This window comes from Zalophus californianus, chromosome 4, assembly GCF_009762305.2.
Source record: "Zalophus californianus isolate mZalCal1 chromosome 4, mZalCal1.pri.v2, whole genome shotgun sequence".
Classification (NCBI taxonomy): Eukaryota; Metazoa; Chordata; class Mammalia; order Carnivora; family Otariidae; genus Zalophus; species Zalophus californianus.
The window spans coordinates 68,145,445-68,166,770 of NC_045598.1; the positions used below are offsets into that span (position 1 = coordinate 68,145,445).

Genomic DNA, 21,326 nt, shown 5'->3' on the forward strand with positions numbered 1-21,326 from the left:
GAATTTAGATAAGGAACTATATAAGTATGTATGAATAATTCAAGTAGGTAGAAAGTTAAACTAAAAATATTAGGAAGGATTCCAGGAAACAATATATAATTTTGACTAAATAGTTAAAATTTTCATTAACACTGCTTATAAAGGTTAACTTTTGGACAGAATCACAACTATACCATTCAGAATTTCTAAAGCTCCGCTAATCTATTTGAAAATTAATTCCTTATTAAATTGACTTTTTAATGCTGAGTACTCATTAAAGCTTTAATATTTTACATCATTTTAACATACAATTAGAAGTTGTTGAAATTGAAGTGTTTAACAACCAGGTTAAAATGTTTCGAAATCTCCTGTCATGGTGGTATAGAAACCGCTTTAAAGGTGGGACTTAAGTCCATTTTTTTTTATTATTGCAAGATTTGTGAATAGATTGAAAAATATTTTAGTGAACAATTCAGCGCAAATTAAAAGCTCCCTATCTTTAGTAGTAAGCTTCCTTTATATGGACTTTGAGTTTTACTGATTCTACGCAACAGATAAAGAATTAAATAATAAAGCTAGAGTAGCACAGTTTTTGGTTTAATATATGTAAATATTATAAATTTTAAAAAAATTGAAAATTGTTCTTAATTCTAAATATAGTAGTCAGAATTTTATTTTTATCTTTCAGAATATAGTGCATTTGATGTATTTAGCTGTTTAGGTGAAAGGCAGATTTTCCATCTTTGGAATTGTATTCAAGACTGTATTAGTCTAATTAAAACTCCTTAAGCCAACTTTTCATTTATAGGGACATTTATAGGCCATAGCCAAGATCATAGAGGTAAATTTGATGAAGTAAATCTTAATTTTTGGTGGCCTTGTCACCCTTCCATGTTGTGCAATTTATAGTTTTCTCAAGGCCAGGGGGTATTACCAAGCCAGAGCGATTAAATTATTGCCACTATCCTATTTCTCACTCCCAATTTTGATAAATTAAATTGTATTAAGATATTCAGTACTAGAGATTTCTTACTCTATAAAATAGTTTTTTGAGAATTCTTTAAAATAAAAGTGAAACCCAAATTATCTTTTGAAAAAAATCTGGTATTTCACATGTGGGTACATTCTCTTAAAGTCCATTATGCTTCTGTAGTTGAGAGCAGTCATTCTTGACAATGTTGCATGTGTATAAGTGACAGGTGAGGGCTTGGATTTATTTAATAATCCACAGTATTTATAATGCTTTGGATTTTACTTTCAAGATTTTTTTTTTTTTTTTTGGTTTCCTGCAATACCACAGAGGTTATTATGGCAGCACATGTGGTTTTTAAAAATGTGAGAACTTCTAGTACTGAGTTTGCCAGAATTGCCAGACCAAAAGTACGCATTTGCTTGAACTGGTCTTAAAGTCTGTATTTTACAATATTGATTGTGTTTTATCCTTTACAAGAACAGTTTTATCTGTAAGTGCATTTCATCTAGTTATCCATTAACTTCTGGGCTTTAATTTTACTCATTTTGGATCAACAGCCATTTATTAAGGCCCTGCCTAAAAAAATGTGCTGTGTTAAGGACTGCTCTGTAAGAGGCACGTATAATCTCGTGAGAGAAACAGACATTTCCACAAATAATTATAAGGCATACTATAGTGACATCCCAAAATGAAGTGTAGAGGAAAGGCTGTGGAATATAGGGTAGGTGGAGTGAATTCAAAATGAGAAGTATGGAGAAAAGAGACTCCATTTAGGTAGACCTGAAGGCAGATAATGATTTCAGCAGATGTAGGGTTTCTGAGAGGCGGACAGGTCAGAGGTAAAGGCACTGGAAAAGAAAGGGAGAAATTACGGGACCTTCAGGAGAATGTGTATGGAAGGTATGAATCGCACAGAAAATGGAAGGAGATGAAAATGAGATGTTAGTTTGGGACCTGATTATAAAGAGGTTGCTCCGCTAAAATTAGAGTTTACATTTCAACCATAAAAAGCTGTTAATATTTTTGATTGAGAATGTGTTATATTTTTAATTGCTAACTCTCAAGATGGTGTAAGCAATGAACTACAGCAGGGAAAAAATGGAGGAAATAGAACTTTAGAAGGTGTGGATGACAGTCCAGGTGCGAGGCAATGGCTATAGACAGGAAAACTTGTAATTATGGGATGGAATTTGGTAATTGAATGTGGGATAGAGAGAGAGCTAGAAATCAAACAGGTTTGAAACATCATTCATTCCTGCCATTAGCTTGCTTGACAGCAAGGAGAATGAGTCCATTTTCCTGCCTGTACTTTGGGGTGCATGCATTATGCCTAAATAATACCAGCAGTCCAAAAAAAATTGCTTCAAGTTGATATGCATATTTTAATGTTGTATTTGGGAAAATATAATAATTTTGCTTCCTTTACAGATGTTCCTAAAACTATTCTTGAGTATATCCCTATACATGTTTTAAATGATATTCATGTTTCTTCAAGTGCTGATTAAAGTGAAAAATTTTATTATGTGGATTTGAGGCTATAAGGTTAGGTTTTTGGTTTGTTGACTTCTATTTCATGTGAAGTTTCTTCTAAGATAATCAAGACTTATAAAAGTCAGCTATTAAAATCTGGTTAGAGAGAAATCTTTTATTTTGTGGAAGAATACTTTTGGCTTTGTTGAGGGCTATTTTATTAACATTCTTAACAGCTTTTTCACAAACTAATTTGATATTCGTAGGTTTCCTTAGATACAAGTCTTGTCACTTTTTGGAAAGGTTTAGGAGTTTCTGTGCCCTCAAAGATCTTTTTTGGTAAACGTACATATTTATTGTTAGTACCTAGAAAATTTCCTGGCTACATCTTATTATTAGGAATAATGAAATTATTTCCTCAATAGCTTTTCAATTCTTTAGACCCAGCAATAACTTTTAGGTTTCATAGCTGGTTAATTTTGGGTGACAGGGCTGAACAATGACCACAAGCACCTATCAGCACCTATCAACAGTTACTAACTCAGAGTGGGCTCAATATATTTTTGAATAAATAGTTGTCATTTATGATAATAAAGATCGCAGTAAATAGGTCTAGAACCTAACCAGTTTCAGATTCCGCTCATGGATATAAGAATGATAATGGGAGTAATACAAGACTTAGTACTGATTTTTCAGTGGTAATCAAAGTATTCTTACTTCCATATAATAGAGAAAAATTGTGTGATGCAGTTATTAGAGTTTTAATAGAGCTTCATATATGGAAAGCGCTCAGTAAATGCTTATTATTATCATTACTTGTGGATTAAATTTGGCTCACATATTTAAGTGGCTCCTGTTGTTTGGCGTCCATTTTCACTCTTTCGATTTGTTTTATTTTTTCCTCATTTTTGTTGGGAGATTCTTCCTCCTTTCTTAAGTTCTGCTCAGAGTTTGCTATTTTGGTCGGTGTCTTTGTTAGGTGATAAATCAGTGATTGACCTGATTTGCCTTTATCAAAATTGGTGTTCTGATACTGAAAACAAGAAATGTTGATGTCTACCCACCCACCTGAAAACATCTGCTTCCACTTTTACTGTGTGATTAAATAAAAAAGATCAGTAATTTTCCTCATTTTACTATAATCTGATATCTGATTGAATTACCATATGGAAAAAATGCAAGTAGGATTCTTTTTTGTAGTTCTTCTCCCTGACCTACAATCACAGCTTCAAAATCCCTGCCCCCAAGTCATCGCAAAGATTAGGATCCTCCCATGTATTAACAGTTTTAAAAGGAAGACAGTAGAGGCTACTCGTCAGAACTGTGCCCTGGTATGAGGCTGACTTCTTTTTTCTACTGGTTGGTTATCAGTTATGCTGAAGATAGAGTTGCATAAGGTAATCAACGTGAAATAAAGGGAAGTTAACTTAATGTGGGTGTTGATACTGTAGTGTGAATTTTGGTTTTTTAGTTGGTAAAGGAAACCTTATAAAAGAATAGAAATGTTTAAAAAGATACTTTAGTGGTCATGAGATAAAATATATGAAGAAAAATTGTGAAAGTATTTTAACAAATCCATGTTGTAACCATCTAGGCATTTAGCAAACTATGAAAAAATAGCATTTAATATCTCATATAAGTTTCTAGTAAGGATAGCCTAAATCTGAGCTTTAGAAACATTTTCTGGTATGTAAAGAGCCATTCCACAATTCCTTTCCTCAGTGGGTATCACAGGTGGATAATTTTTATCTTTTAACTGTGAAATGATAGTTTTTTTGGAGGGGGGTGGTGGTGGTTGTTTACCTTCCAAAATGTCTTCTTGTGACTAACACTAGATTCCGATTAAAATCTCATTGTGTTCTTGCATTTACGGCAGAAGACTACTATAAATTGCGTTATATAAAACTGAATAATAACTATGGTTTGATTTAAGGTATTAATAAATTCTAAATTTGCACATTGTAGCTGTAGGGTTTCAAGATTTTAATTTAGTGAATGCCAGAACAATTTCTTGTATTTAGTTTGATGAGTGTTATGTGAGAAGTGCATCTTCCCAAATTAGGACAGACATATATATTATACAATTTACAGAGTCTAATTATTAAAACCTGTTAAGTTTCATATTTAATATTCAGATATCTTTCTGCAAACAAGCTGCTTAGATTTATTATCAATGCTTGATTCGTATATTAAAGTCTCTTAAATTGCAAATGCTGGTCTGAGGAAGGGTGGTAAGTTAGGCTTTGGAAGTAGCTGTGGTTTTTCAACAGCCTCAGCAGAACATAAATACCAAAAAGAAATAATCTCCAATGCCTCATGCTTTATAGGCAATATCAGATACCTTAATTGCAAAGTAAGGCTGAAGTGTAATTCCCATTGTGAAATTTACTGTCTTATTTAGAGGTGTGGTATAAGCCCTCAAATTAGCAGTGAATTGGAGTGCTAATGTTATTCTCATAATTTTGGGGGAGAAAAGAGGTGTGGATTTTAATTTTTCCATTCTTTGTTCTGAATTGTGATAAAAGTATGTTGTACCCATGTGTTGCCCTCTATTTAAAAATTGTCACTTTTAAGAGAACTTTTACAAAAAAAAAAAAAACTTCAAAACCCAAAACAAAAACTTTTACTGATGGAAATAGTATTTTCTCCAAATCCCAAATATTGCTGGGCAAATGTATAGATGTGGAAGCCTACCTTGTCAAAAAGTTTTGCAAGAAAAAAATTTTCTTGTATTTTTAGTGTACTTTGAAAATAAATGTCAATTTTTTAAATATACTCAGTCTTATTTTTATCTAAAAGCAGATTTGTCAGGCATTTTTAACATAATTTCATATAGCTTTGTGTTTTGTAATACTTAAAAAAATTTTAAATTAGAGTATTTGAAATTACCAATTGTTTTCATAGATTCTATTAAATTTTCAAGTATTTTATTTAAAGATTTATTTATTTATCTTAGAAAAAGAGCAGAAGGGGTCGCGGCGGGGTGGGGTAGGGGCGGAGGGCGAGGGAGAGAGTCTCAAGCAGACTCTGTGCTGAGCAGGAACCAGACGCAGGGCTTTATCCCAGGATCCTGAGACCATGACCTGAGCCGAAACCAAGAGTTGGACGCTTAACCAAATGCACCCCATAGGCACCCCAGATTTTCAGGTATTTTAAAGAAAAACTTCCATCAAGGGATTATTTTACTGGAGTTTGGTTTCGGTTAGAGCTGAGCTGTAGGTTTAGTTTCCCCATTAATTGTGACCTTCATGCTTCATTCACTTTTATAATAAGGAGGCTCAGTTTATTTGGCTTCTATAAGTGATAAAAATGATAAGGTATTTTATGCCAAACAATGGTAAATTAAGCTTTCTGAAAAACATTCATTTTTTTATTTTGTCTTTTAAATAGGCATGCTCAATATTTAATTAAACATTTAATTAAAAAGAGTCTTTCGTAGGAAGAAAAATCCTTGAAAATCCCTATTCCAGGGGATCTTACATTTGTGTCTACTTTTAAAATTTTGTGTTTCTTTCACACATTAGTTTCTGGATTCCATTCAGTTTTCTTTATCTACCATTCATGGTCTTTACTTTGCATCCATAGTCAGTTTTTTCATTCACAGTTTTCTCCTTTCTTCCCTGTTTTCCTTTCTCTCTGTCGAAAACATTTGTTATGTGCTATTTGCCAAGCATTAGGCAAGGCTGCCTAGCACTGAGATTATAGTTGTGAAAAGTTACGGGTTCTGTTTTCAGTCAGCTTACAATAATTTGAGATGATATTTTAGATACTCTGTGATACGGCACGTTGTGCTATGGACACAAATGGTAGTGCTGGGGGTGCCTGGGTAGTCAGTCTTTAAGCGTCTGCCTTCGGCTCCGGTCATGATCCTGGGGTCCTGGAATCGAGTCCCGCATCGGGCTCACTGCTCGGCGGGGAGCCTGCTTCTCCCTCTCCCACTCCCCCTGTTTGTGTTCCTTCTCCTCGCTGGGTCTCTGTCAAATAAAATCTTTTAAAAAATAACAACAACAACAAAAGAACAAATGGTAGTGCTTTTTTGGCAAGGTTTAGGGGAAGGAGGGAGTTAGATAGTTTAGTGACAGGCCTAAACTGAGTATTGGGAAAAGAGTAGTAGTTGGCCAAGGAGAAAGTGGCAGAGGGGATTCTAGGCAGAAGGAACATCGCTAAGTATGCCAAGAAAGGTACAGAGGTGAGGGTAAGCCTCCTCTGGCCCAAAAATTGAATCTCGCTAATTTTTAAAGAGGAAGAACAGGAAATGAATGAAGGATGGCTATTCTCAAGCTTAGATGTTAGCTAAAAAAAGGAAATCCGTTAAAAATGGTAATTTCCAGAAACCTGTTTAATTTATTGTATATTCACTGTATTAATCACCAGGATATTATGGTATGTATCAGACTCGATTAAAGTGGTGGGCAAAAGCTATGGTCTGTAAGGACCACTTACTCTTCTTAATTACATTAAAGTAAGTAAAGTTATTTGTGCCTTTGTCTCATTTCCTTATCTTTGGCACCCTTGTTTTGCTTGCAGTACCAGCCTCAGTGTCTTGAACAAAGTATGTATATTGGAAAATTTTTTGTTTGGTTTGAAGAGACTTATATTGAAGAAAGATAAAAATGGGAAATTTGGACAAAAGAGATTTTAAAAATAGTTTCAAAGCTTAATTGAAGAGGAGTCCTAAGATAACTCAGGGTCACCTACCATAAAAATGATACAGATGATGACTATAGGAATTTGTGGAAGGAGAGGTTTTTCCACCTTGAGGTGGTCAGATTGTCTTTATGGTTTAGGTGGTTTTTAAACTTACCAAATCTGTATAAATTTCCTTAGGGGGAAAGGAGGGTGATGCTTTGTATATGGGTATCTTGGTAAAAATCAGTTCTAAAGGCATATTCAGAATTACTGGGCAAGTAAATTTGACAGAAGCAGAGCGTTTAAGTATTTTTTAAATTAGATTTATTTGGATTCTTTTCCTAGTTTTGCTTTTTGCCACTTTTTATTAAACTATGCATTTATTACTCCTTCGGCCCCCAGTCGTAATTTCCCTCTTGTTAAAATAGAGATACTAGATTTGTTGTGATAATTGAATTACAGCAAGATAATATATGTACTTACGGAAAATTTAAAAATCAGCAGTTCTGCGATCTGCCTTTGTCAAGTCACAACCCCAAGTGTTTTCTTTGTCGTATGTATGAAGTGATCTCTGGGATTGGTTCCAGTTTTACACATTTTTATGTTGTAGAGTGAAATTAGGAAGCTAAGTCCAGTGGAGATCAGCAAGTTGGGTGGAGGGTGAGGAGTCACCTAGGAGGTTTTTGCACAAATTTAGAAAGAAGGTGTTAGGGCCCTGGGAATTAAAACAGTAAGAGGGGATGAAGACGTTTCAGAGAGAGTCAAATCAACTGTGAGTGAATGTGTACCACTTTACATTGAAGTACATTTCATATTTACAGAGCATTGGTTTATTGAAATTTGCCATGAGTAATGCTACTGAGGATTTTTGGTTTTAAAAACTGTATTAGAGACTGAGCTAATTTCATTTGTGTATATATATATGCACATGCACACTCAAATACATTTCGTTAGGTTTGGTTCAAAAAAATCTGTTACTTCACAGAGAATGCAATTTTTTTTCTTTTACCATTTCATACTAATATATTTCTTTGTTGTAAGTCACCAGTTGAGGGATATATGTATAATTCATGCTAAATCAGTATATTGGTCTAGAAGGATTTTTAGGAGACTAATAATGGAGTAGAGGCTTCTTTAATACATATGACTATATAAAACATTATTAATGTTAACAGATGTTGCACTTTAATCCCCTAGAATGATTGTTTGGTACCAGCAGGAGATTTATTAAGCCTGAATTGTGTGAAATTGTGTGTGCATAAGCTGCTACTTAGATTGTAAAAACGCTATTGAAAACTGTTAAAAAGTTTTAGCTATAATTGGCAGAGAAGTATTAACTGTGCTAAAAGAAGTATGTGTGTATGGTTGGCCCATGCGCCTTAACCTTTTTATCATTTATCTTCTTGTATTAATGTCACTGAATTATTAATTCATGAGCCAGAGTGGGAAGGGTGAAGGCACCATTTAACTGTGTGGCAAATTTATTCTTATCGCTAGAGACATGAAAAAAAGTCATTTTGTGTTATCTGTAAAAGGAAAGGACATTTTAAAATTTCATTTACAGTAATCCACTTCACTTCCAGTAAAACACCTAGATTATTACTACCATAATATAATGCTCTTATTAAAAATTTGTAACCTTCTCCACTCTTTTGTCTTATATATAATATTGATAGACAAGTTTAGCTCTCATGTATTTTAATGTGATACCTATTAATTGTAGCTTAGAAATGTTATTCTTATGATATGTTATAGCATGACTATTCAATTTTAAGAAATATTAGATTGCAGAAAATAAAAATATTTGCTGCATTAGTAACATTCAAAATATTTTGATTGGGGAGAATATAGATACAGGGAATTGGAAAGCTGTAAAAATACTTGTGTTCCAAAAGAATTGTGTGCATTTATTGTGACTTCATAATTTTTTGGAATAAGATTGGCGATTTTGGCCTTGTAGTATTTTTAGCTTTCTAGCAGAAATTCAGCAAATTAGAATTTTAGCAGTTTCCTGCTGAATACAATGTGGAACTGGGATATATCCAGTATTTCATATGGGCGAGTAACAATGCTGACAGGAATTTCAGGAGTTTGAAGCCACTTTTACCAACAGCTATTTGAAACCATCATGCTAATGGTAGAATACCTCAGGGGTCTTGTCCAAACCTCATTACTTTTCAGTCTTCCATTACTTACTGTTTTGATTGGTTTTACATTCTCTCCTGCCAAACAGAGTAGCAAGATAGGTTACTGTGGTAATATCCTTTATTTTCTTTTCTGGACTTTTTCCCCAGACACTGCAAAAGCTGTACATATGGCTTTGTTATATACACACAGTGAAACACTAATTTGTTTTGGTCAGTATAATGTTGCTTTGTTTTATTTTTCTCATTCCAGCATGGTTAATTTACCTTTACATTAACATTTAAATTAATTTCTTAAAATAACAAACTAACATTGGTTTGATTATGTTGGCAGACATTGATAGTTATTGGTCAGTTCATTACTTGACTGAACTGCATTTTTATCTTCGTCCTGTGCCAGTTCATCTCTAGCTGGGGTTGGCAAATTGTAGCTGGCTGGCTGTTTTTTGTAGTAAATTTTATTGGCACACAGCCATGCTCATTCATTATTATGCATTGTCTATGGCAGGTTTCACGCTATGATGGCAGACACTATAGGGTCCTTAAAGCCTAAAATATTTACCACTTGGTCATTGGTAGAAAAAGTTTCCTGATACCTGCTCTGTAATATCAGTCTACACAATCCCTTGCTTCTTATCTTTCCAAACATAATGGAACACTATTGATAATTTTTAGTTTACGAGATTTGAAGACTCACTAGTTATCAGTGGTAGTTATTAAGTACAGCTTTTTGCTTTTCTTTATATGTGGCCTAGTAACAAGGAATATATTTTCCTCAAAGTTTTCTGAATTGGTAAATTTTTAAAAATTGTTGAAATATTACAAAATACATTAGTCTTTTACTAAAGAAGAGAGTCTTGGGGCTCCTGGGTGGCTCAGTTGGTTAAGCCTTCTACCTTCGGCTCAGGTCATGGTCACAGGGTCCTGGGATTGAGCTCCTGAGCCCTGTGCATCGGGCTTCCTGCTCGGTGGGGAGTCTGCTTCTCCCTCTGCCCCCTCACTTGTGCTCTCTCTCTCTCAAATAAATAAAATCTTTAAAAAAAAAAAGAGTCTTGGAAAGTTAATTCAAGCTTCTAGTCAGTTTTTCTCAGCTTTTTGTAACCTGTATTTTTTATTAAACATTCTTTATTACCACTTTAATATGTGAAATTTTAGTAGAGGTTATAAAATTATCTTTTAAAGTTGCAAATACCTTTTCTAAAAACCACATACCTCCCCCATTCCATGATTGAGTAGTTAAGAAGCACTAACACACACAACCTGATTTTAATTTTTTAATGAACTAAAGTTTTTATTTTATTTTATTTTTTGTATTTAACAATCATTCAGAACAACCCAGTCCATTACTATTTCTTTTTTTTTTTAAAGATTTTATTTATTTATTTATTTGACAGAGAGAGATATAGCGAGAGCAGGAACACAAGCAGGGGGAGTGGGAGTGGGAGAAGCAGGCTTCCCGCAGAGCAGGGAGCCCGATGTGGGGCTCAATCCCAGGACCCTGGGATCATGACCTGAGCCGAAGGCAGACGCTTAACGACTGAGCCACCCAGGCGCCCTCCATTACTATTTCTTAAGAGTTTGTCCGTGATTATTTTTCTTGCCTTCTCATCTAAGTCCTAATGTTTTTTAGAGGAGCCATAGCAACTACACAGAATGTGTCTAACAATGAAGAGTCTTTTCTGTTCTTACACTACAACTTTATTTCTGATGTTAATTTTCCGAAATAATTGATATATATTTTTTACAATGCTGTTTTCTTGAGTTTTGCTTGTAGACACAGATTTATATGGTATGGAACCTAGGATTTGATGGAAAGCAACCCTGGCTAAGGCATAAGAACTTGCTTTTTCTGGAGGAAGTCCCTGATGTCGTCTTGCTTTTTGATCATGTGTGGTTTTCCCATGAAGTCAAAGTGTGGAATATGTGAGCTGAGTAACTCAGGTTATTATTATTATGGCTGCCAATGAGATCATGTATAAGTAGGTTTCAAAAAATGTTTTTCTGAAATAGCAACTCCTTTAGATATAATTTTTAGAATGTGAATTATTAGAATAATTGCTGAGACATATTTTGAGAGGAGGGACAAGTCAAACATATTGGAGTAGTCCCTAAAAATCTTCTTTAAGATTACTTAAGGTGGAATCAGGACCATAAATGTATAATTGGAATAATTGGGAAGATAATGGGATAGTAGATTTATTGTCTATTCCTACGCTCATATATAGTTGGTAGACTTAGGGACTACATGTTTGTGAATTGTATCAACCTTCGTAGGTTAAGACAGGATTCCAGAGTGTGCTCTGATCTCAATTTTGGACTCTTTCTATCTAGATGATGTTGGTTGATCTAGGTACACATCTCAAGAAAAACACAGGTCCAGAAACTGCGTTTATTTCTCTTCTCTCTCATTATTTTGGTATGAAATACGTTTATTACCATAGAGTTTTTGGGGAGTACAGCAATTACTAATTAATGCATATTTTGGGTCTTAGTCATTTTCTTCTATTTCTAATTCTTCTTAGAAGATTATTAACTTTTTGAAGGTGGCAGCCATATCTTAAATCTGTATTATAATTCCTTTTGAACCTAACATGGGACCAATTAATAGTGTAGAAGATAAAGATAATTAACAAATAAGTAAGATTCCTTCCAGTACACAATATCAAAAATGTCTAGAATGTAATCACTAGATACTCATTGGCCTAAACTGACATACATGCAATTATAGTGTTAATATTATCTACTTTATTTTAGAAGTGAAAAATTTATTTTAGAAGTTTAGATGACACTATATATATTGACATAGCTTGCAAATGAGTTGTATCATTTATTGATTACATAAGGCAATGTGCTATACTTCACAAAATTTTCTTCAGCTTCTTAGTGTGTATTCATAGTAATTTTTCATATTTATTTTTAAGATCATTTGACATAGTTTACTCAGATTACCTAATTATCTCTAAGAAGCCTCTGATGGTGATATTGATGATCTAATATACAACAGATCCTGGGTCATTATTATTTCATTTAGTGGTTGTATATGTAGACCAAGAGGGAATCTGAATATTGATTCAGGGAATGACTAATAACAATGATTTATGAACAAAGGATCCAGTGCAGTGAACCAAACATAAGGTTGAATCTGATGAGCAACCTTGGATTTTTTCTTTTCTGTTTGCATGAACAATGAATGATTAGTCCATAATATTATAGATATTAATGTGAAAACATTCTTTCCAGGACTGTTAAGATTCATTGTTAATTATAATTGGAGGAAATACTTAAGTTTATTGTTTGACTTGTAAGCAACTTCTCAGGTATTTTGGCTGATAAGATTTATTAGTTTGAATAATTTGTTAATTTAGATAGCACTGATTATCAGTGAATGAAATTAAGATAGCTTGACTGGAAATAATAAAAATTAAGTTAACATTTATCTATCGTTACCTAAGGGATGTTAGTTCTACAAATGGAAACATTTTAAAAATCAACTCATTATTCTTTTGGTATTTTGTCATTTTCACAATCCCAAAATGCCGTTGTTTTACTTGCATTTTTTATTCTAAAGGGAAAGATGATAAAACATAAAGTAGGTTTATCTGAACTACTTAATTAGTGGCAATAGTGGCTTTAGAACATGGGTTTATATCCCAGCACTGCTATTTACTTACTGTTCTTGAATAGGTTATGTACTCTCATTTTAAGGCAAAATGGAAATAATAATATATATTTCTTCAAGTTGTGAAGATTTCATGAAGTTCTATGAATAAACTATTTAGACCTTACAGTGGACCAGGCAATTATAGCTTTTTATTAGGAAGGGTTATTTTTGAGCTGGAATGTAATCTCCCAAGGGTAAGAAGTTTTGTCTCTTTTGTTCCTCAGTACGCATCACATAATAGATGTTCAGTAAATATTTGTTGAATGAATAATGTAGTGACTAGCAGAAAGAATGGCCTTGTAATTAGCCTTGATTAGAATTCAAGCTCTGCTACTTGCTAGCTGAATAACTTCTGTCGAGTTATTTTTTCCTCTCTCAGGCTCAGATTTCTGACCTTTATAATGTTGATCTCATGAAGAATTAGTGATGTATGTATAATACAGTGTTTCACCCATAGAAGGCACTCAGGAAATAATTTTTGGCTATAGTGCCCATAATTTGCATTTAACTAAAAGAATTGCATAAGAATTCTAGACTATTAGAAAGTTATGAGGAAATAGAATGTCTTAAAGTTGAAGAGGACTACCATTTAAAAATACCTTCCCCTTTCCCCCAAGTGGGGGAAACACTAACTTCTTATATTGTAGGTGGAGTATAATTTAACAATAAATATAAAATATTTTAAACAAACAGATTTACAGTTTTTTTTGGTAGAAAAGTTGAGGAAACCATCAACTTTTTTATGATATGTAAGGTAATATTTTGAACTGGGCATGTAACTTTTGTTGTTGCTGTTTTTTTTTCTTTTGAGACTTAATTTGTAAGTTTATGTTCAGTCATAAAATGTCCCCTACATTGGTTTGAAAATGACAGCAATTTGTTTTTATTATTTCAACTGGAAGGATTTTAATGAAGAGAATGGCAGACTGCCCTGCTCTGTTCCTCCCATGTCCACAGCTACAAGCCTCTTTTGCATGCTCAGCATGCCTGGTAGATGTTATAGCGGATTGCTGGTGTAATTTCCTAGGAGCATTCCTGAACTCTTCTCCTTTCCACTCTAAGACCTCTCCTAGAATTTATTCCCTCACAGTGCAGAAGTTTCAGTAAAGGGTAAGACCAGTAATGAATGTTAAGGGGACTTTGGCATAAATAGTTTAATTAAAGTACTCTGGACTTGATACCAGTGTCCACAGAAATGAAACGGAGAGAGAGGGTAGCGACCGGTGGTTGGCCACGTGGTTTTAAAATCTCTGTCAGCATTCCCAGCCCCAAACTATCTTTGTGAAAGGAAAAAAAATAAACTGAAACACAAAAGAACGTTGAATGTCTGGAGCTAAAATAAGCTCACTGATTAGCGATAGCAAGGGTTTACTTAGACAACTTACTGAAAGAAAACTCCCAAGAGTGTCAGTGTTTTCTCCGATGTTAACAAGAAGGGGGAATTCTGGCCTGTCTGGCCCACACATAAGATATTTCTGGAAAGTGAACACCCTGAATGAGATTTAGATTGAAATGAAACTTAATTTATTTTTCATTTTCTAAGACTTTGCATGGAGGTCTAATGGGGTTAGTATTATCCTTTTTTGTTTTGTTTGTATGGGCAAAATGTAGAAGAGCAGTTCTCTTTTGCTAGTAAGTCCCATTTCATAATTATTATAATTTTATAGTGCAAATAAGATTAGAAAGACTGATTTTGTAGACAGAGCTTCTTTGGCTTTCATTTAGCACTGACATACACTTAGTGCGTAGAATGAAGCATTAATGTTTCCTTTTACACAGCTTTAGTTTATAATAACAAGGATGGGTGACTTTGGTAGGTCTCATACTTAGATGGTGATTTTCTTTCCCTGTTCTCATTGCTTTTAGTTGTTTTGGGTTTATCATCCAGTGGTCTTAGTACCTCAGTGTCCATAAGTAGAAATCAAAGACAAAGCTTTGGATATGAATCTTTATGTTGGCTTTACTCCTAATAGAATATCAACCTTAGTTAACCAGTTTTAGAAAACTTTAAATTATCTTTTCCTCTTTTTAATTTGAAGCATGATCTAGTCTACCTCTTTCGTTGATACTTACAAACAAACAGGTTTTATTTTTTTTCTATTTTTGCTGAACAGGCACATGTTTCTGATTTTATTAAGAAATGAACCTTGACTTAGTATTAAGAGGAGTTTGTGCACTGTGCCTTTATTGTCACAGTTTTTTCCTCACCAAAGTTCTTGGAAAGAAGTTTTCCAAAAATCTAAGGACAAACTGGTTATTAATATGGAGAATTACTTAATCTTTTCTGTTCATTGAAAGGAAATTTAATGACTTTTTTCTGATTTTGTTTGGTTTTGTTTTGCATTGTAAGAAGCTTTTGCTGAGCTTCATTTTGCAGGTAAAGAGTTTGGAGGAGTCTGTTAGCTGGCTACATTTATGCCTGTGAGTGTCCTTTGGCTCCACTCTGATTAGGAGCAATGTTTTCCTAAGATTAGTTTCACCATGTTTGATTATTTATTCATCCTATTTTTAACTGATTGTGGTTTGTTAAGTGTTTCAATTTTCATTGACTTTTTTTTTAATGGAAGGTTGTTCTTAATTTGGATCACAGCAATAAAATCTTTTGACTTAGTTTTCAAAATTGCATTTAAGGCTTGAATTTTTGTAAATAATTTTATTTGAAGTGAAGATGATTGGATATAGATTGTAGGATGAGAAAAATAAATTTGATATTCTTTTTACTTATTCACAGATGGATGTAAGGTTTATTTGCATGAAGAAAATCATGATTTTATTACATTCCAGAACCTGTTTCTGTTTGTTAGAAATAATCGTCTATACTAAGTCTTATAATTGACTACAGTGTAATTTTAAAATTGTGTTTCACATTCTCAAACCTTAAAATTGTGTTTCACATTAAAATCCTTAAGAATATGCTTACATTTTAGTATAGTTGAAATCAGTTCATGAAATATCTGTCCTTGCCAACGACCACAAAAGAGGTCTTGGTTGTGCGGTTTCCTCCTCGTTTTGCCCTCACTAACAGAGGTTTTCCTATCTTGGCCACGGTTTCCTACAAAGCAGTCATCAGTCTCTGATTTTTCCTTCCCTTTCTTCCCACAAACAAGGACTCTTTCAAATAGCAGATGACTGAAGACAGACTGATCTTGGATCGCTTTAAGAAAGTAGAAATGTGTTCAAGAGTTGTGTGCATGTAGGCAGGCAGCCTGTATGCATGTCATTGAAATGAAAATACTCATTACAAGCAGAACTTGGGCAGTCAGAATTCTTTGATCAAATCAGGAGCAGTCCAGAGGATGACTTAATTTTACGTGTACTAATTAATGTGTCATGTCCACACATTAAAGTTATTCTGACTGCTTGATCGGATCATTGAACAATATGGAGGATATAAGAAGTTGTTTTTTGATTAGCCCTTCCAATATGACAGGTCATGAAATTATCTGACTTCTCTTTTTTCTTTCTCTTTCTAAGTTTTTTATCATCTACATTTTATTTATTTTTTATTTAAATTCAGTCAACCAATGTATAGTACATCATTAGTTTTTGATATAATGTTCAATGATTCATTACTTGCATATAACACCCAGTGCTCATGCCCATCAGTGAGTTACCCCAGCCCCCCACCCACCTCTTTCTGCAGCCCTCATTTTGTTTCCCAGAGTCAAGAGTCTCATATGGTTTGTCTCCCTCATCTTTTCCTGTTCAGTTTTCCCTCCCTTACCCTATTGTCCTCTGTGCTATTTCCTGTGTTCCACATATGAGTGAAACTGTATGATAATTGTCTTTCTCTGATTGACTTATTTCACTTAGCATAATACCCTCCAGTTCCATCCATGTCGACGCAAATGGTAGATATTCATCCTTTCTGATGGCTGAGTAATATTATTAGATGTTCCACAGCAGCACGTATGGACCATGCTGGTTCCATGGTTCCATGTATCCTAGAGTGAATCTTTGCTTACTTCCCTATCATTTCCTTAGGCTAGATTTCTAGAGGTATCTCAAGGAAGACACACATATTTAAACCTCATATTACATATCGACAAATTGTTTTCCAGGAAGATTCAGCCTGTTTAGCTCTTGCTCTGAGCGAAGGATAATTTCCTTTTTACCTTTGCTGATGGAACGCTCCAACTCTGGCCAGAGTTCCATATTATCTTGAGAAAATATTTGCCAATTTGATGAGTTAATAAAAGATATTTTGATTAGCATTTGTTTGATTAGTATTGGGATTATTTTTTAATATATTCTTATTCTTTTGTGAATGCTTTGTATAAAATAGCTTTCAGTTTTAAGGCAGGTCCTTTGCCACGGCAGTTGTAAACTGCAGGTTTATTTGGGTTTTGTCTTTTGAGTTAGTCTTTGGGAGTTCAGTGTGAAAAAAGAATAGAAGCCAATTCTACAAGGTTGTGTGCCATGTTCCCCATCAGATTAATTTTTGATATATCATTCTTTTTATATTTTTGGCATTCAGTAGAGGAAGTTTGTTCTTTCCTTTATTTTATCTTATTTCTTTAGGCATAGAATCATCCGAAGTGTTCTTAGAATTGGGTAATACCATTTCTGACCCCTTCATCATGGTACCTAAATGTCTTCAGTAGTTTCAAAGAGACCTAAAAAAATTGGGCTGTTCTGGGTCATGGAGGGATGTATAGAGAAGCAGTTTTATCCTGAAACTATAGGCTTGATAAAACAAACTGCTTATTACGGAAATACCTTGCTAGTTTCATCTGTGATTTTGTGGATCTTTATATTTAAACACTAGATAATAGCTTCAGATTAATTTTTTTACATTCTTTTTGGTGTGGTTGTCAGTGAAGCAAGACAGTGACTTTGTAGGGCGGTAAGTGTTCCAAACTATTTAGAATCTGACTGCTTTTCCATTGAAGTTACATCATTGTGAACTGATAATAGAATATAGTAAACTGATAATAGAATCATATATGATACATGAAGCATGTAGCAAATGCAGAGTAGCTCAGATAATGTGAAAGAGAGAACTTCAGAGTTATTTAGGAAAAGTTTTCTAAATTTTCTTTATGCTTTCATGACAGCATCTAAATTATGAGTTCCTTTTTTATAGATACAACTTCAGAATGAGAGATATCCCCCCCATGGCCCCACTTTAAGAACTCTTTACCTGCAGCAGTTTAAGGGTAGATTGAGAGAACTTGGTAAGAATATTATTTAGAAGAAAATTACAGGAAGTTAATATGAAGAAACTGTTAAGATATCCCTTTAGAGGAAAATTTTGTAGTTTTTCTACCCTCAAGGCTAGACCAGGAGGCTGGATGTATTTGAGAACTGTCTGCATTTTATGTGTATTGTAAGGCTAGTATTTACTCTGATTCCTCATGTTAACCTAGGAAGTGAAACACTTCAGTAGAACCTAGCAAATAACCTGGTCTTATGTCCTAGGAACTGAGAAATTCTGATTAAGTCATGCTCCTGAAGTTTTTGTATCCTCTCCAGTTGAAGAACCGGATTCTTAAGGGCTAGTCAGAATTAAAGTTGGTTCCAGGTTTTATATTCTTTACCCCTCTGCCAGTTTTTAGAAAAATAGTGTTACAACCTTGGAGATACAATCATCATGGTCTTGGGGTTTTTATTTGGGTCTAGTGGATGGACCAACCTGCTCAAGAATATAGGTTTAATCTTACTAAGTTATACTTTGCTGTAAAAAAAAAAAAAATGAAAATCTAAAACTTTAAAATGAAATAGTTAAGAGGCCCTTTATTAAACTGCTCCCTCTATGAATAACTATAGCAATTTGATATGTAGTGTTTAGGAATGTGGTGTTTTGGGAAAGCCATTATTATATAAATGTACATTATTATATTAATGTACACCCATGTGTTAAAAATTGTACATCCTTGTGTAGAAAAATAAACTGCTTAATTATATCTCTAATCTGTCCTGCAAGATAACAGGATAAAATAGTAGATAATATTGCTGTTACCATCACTAGAAACAAACAAAAAAAGTATATGTATTTATAAATTTTTTTAGAGGCAATATAGACCAAAGCTAGTAATTTGATAACAAGACTGATATGTGGCATAGAGAGACAGATGTGTTGTTCTAGAATGACTTCCTAAGCTTTTCAAAGAAAAAAATCATTAGGGATTTATATAGCTGTTCTATGAATTCATATGTATGGTTATCTATAAGTGTTTTTTGAGCTTTGATCGTTTTCTTTATATTCTTTAAGGCTCAGATATCCAGTATGTAGGAGCAGCTCCCATATTGGATATAGAATCAAAATATATACCATTTATTTTTTTTATATTTAGGAGATAGAGGGAGGCATGGAGGGAGAGAGACACTTGTTACTACTTTTGCATTTTTTTGTGACGTAACAGAACCATAAGAGTAAATGATGGATTTGTTTGTTTTTCAGATATGAGGATCAATGATGCAGACTGCTGGGTTCGATGAAGCTGGGCATTTATAACTAGATTCATTAAGGAATACAAAGAAAATATTTAAAGGAATCAATAATGGTGTCTTCTGGTTGCAGAATGCGAAGTCTGTGGTTTGTCATTATAATCAGCTTCTTACCGAATACAGAAGGTAAGATTCAATTTAAATTTTATTTTTCAAATCTGGGTGAATTTAGTTTAAACTATGCAACCTTCTGTATGTAGAAGTGGCTAGAATGAGTTTTATTTTAAAAATTAGCTGTTAAAAAGATTTCCCGAATGTCACATTCTTTTTTTGGTGGCTGAATTTATTTTCACTACACACAGCTATTGTATGGAAGAAAGTGCTAGAAGTCTGAATTTATGTTTCACATAAATCTGTAAAATATTATTGTTAATAATCCTGAAAGAAGTAAATGAAATCTTTGCTTTGGTATATATTTTACACTTATCGACTAAACTTATTCCAGTAAAATTGAGAGTATTTCATGTCACTTTTTTTACTTCATCTTTAGTTTGTTTGCTTCTTAAGTGGAGTCATAGTTTGGTTCTAAAACTCCTAAAGAAAGTTTTTTCATATCTTCTGGAAATTTTGGGTTTTTTTTTTTTTTTTTGTAGTGCTTCCTTTTGAATGTTATTTATCTCTTTTGGGAGATGGACCTGACTTTTAAAGAAGTTAAATACACTTTTGAGGCTTAATGAAATAATCGGAACCATCATTTACTAATTACTGTATGGATTTCTTGGTATCTGTTATTTCTTTAGTCTTACATATTATTTCCATGTGAAAATAACACCCTTTCAAGTGCTTTTTATAGAGCAGGTCAGAAGTTAATATGGAGCTAAGATATGTTAATTTCATAGCTACTTGATAGTGGTAGTTATGTATTCAGCGTGAAACTATATTAATCTTGTAAAATCTGTGAAGAATACAAAAATCTCTGAGAAATGCATGGATTTTATTTGTCCCAATTAAATATTCTTGAAGAAAATATTTTAGAATTTTTAAATTGGTTTTATATGTATTTTTAAGTGGTCCTATTTGAACCTATTAATAAAATTGTAGGTGGAGGAGAAAGGCAGCTGTCAACTAATAGAAGTTTAAACATCTTTGTAATAAGCTTCAGTGTTAACATTTTAATTTTGCTGAATTTTATTTGAATTGCTATTCCAAAATCATATTTCATCATTTTCTTCTTGCCTCCCCAGCCCCCTACTTTCAATATATTGACATAACTTGATAATATAATTCAAATAAATGACAAATTTAGAAATATTTTAAAACAAATTCTGTATTCAGAAAGTAAATAATGTTCACTTGGATTTAAGTCAAGCTTGAAAGTTACAAATGGGTTAATACTCTATTTTTAGAAGATAGTGCTCTTCGCATCAGAATTGAGAGATACATCAAATCTAACAGTAAAATGTAATATGTCTGAATGAATAGTACCATAATGATAAACAAGCAGAAACTGAGTTTAAGAATATGAATCTCTGGCTTAGATTGTTATGAAAATCTTGTGTATAGTCTATAATTTTGCATCTGGTTTTTTTTGGGGGGGGGAAACTAACTGAATTCCTGCTGTTATGTTTGAATGTTTTTATACACTTAAAAAAGATTCCAGGTGTGGACCAATGGCTCATTAGTCCACATAATGAAAAAATTTCCAATCAAGAGAGACTACTTTGCTGGCACAGTAGCTTAACTCAGCGGGGGGCGGCTAGCAAACAGAGACTTTTTCATGAGATACTGCAGTTTTATTTCTAGTGTCACCTATCAGGTCAGGATTCATATCTGCCGTTAAGAGAAATTTCATTTTTGGCGCATCAGGCCAGGGGGTGTTGCTTTTGAAGCAGTTGCCTCCTACGGGTAAAAAGAACCTGGGAGGAATCACATTGCTCTCTGTGAGAGTAGTCACAGTTCATGCAAACTGTTAGAATACTGATCCAGCTCACATGGTTTTTTGTCTTAGAAAAGTTTTACAAGACATGATAGTCCTTTATTGCCAGAAAGCAGATAATGTTCTGTGAACACCTATAGAGAA

At 33.6% G+C, this 21,326-nt stretch overlaps 1 protein-coding gene across 15 annotated transcripts in view; it reads left to right on the forward strand.

The window, feature by feature from the left end:
- ADGRL2 (adhesion G protein-coupled receptor L2) overlaps positions 1-21,326 on the forward strand; it is a 268,676-nt gene that overhangs the window by 98,130 nt on the left and 149,220 nt on the right. For 14 of the 15 annotated variants that reach the window (XM_027575091.2, XM_027575093.2, XM_027575092.1 and 11 more), the window contains one exon: positions 19,260-19,432. In XM_027575091.2, coding sequence (XP_027430892.1) covers positions 19,360-19,432 — 73 coding nt within the window. In that variant the 5' untranslated portion in view covers positions 19,260-19,359. Of the gene's footprint in view, positions 1-10,995; positions 11,137-19,259; positions 19,433-21,326 lie in introns of those variants that run through there. The other variant, XM_027575088.2, reaches the window with a different exon arrangement.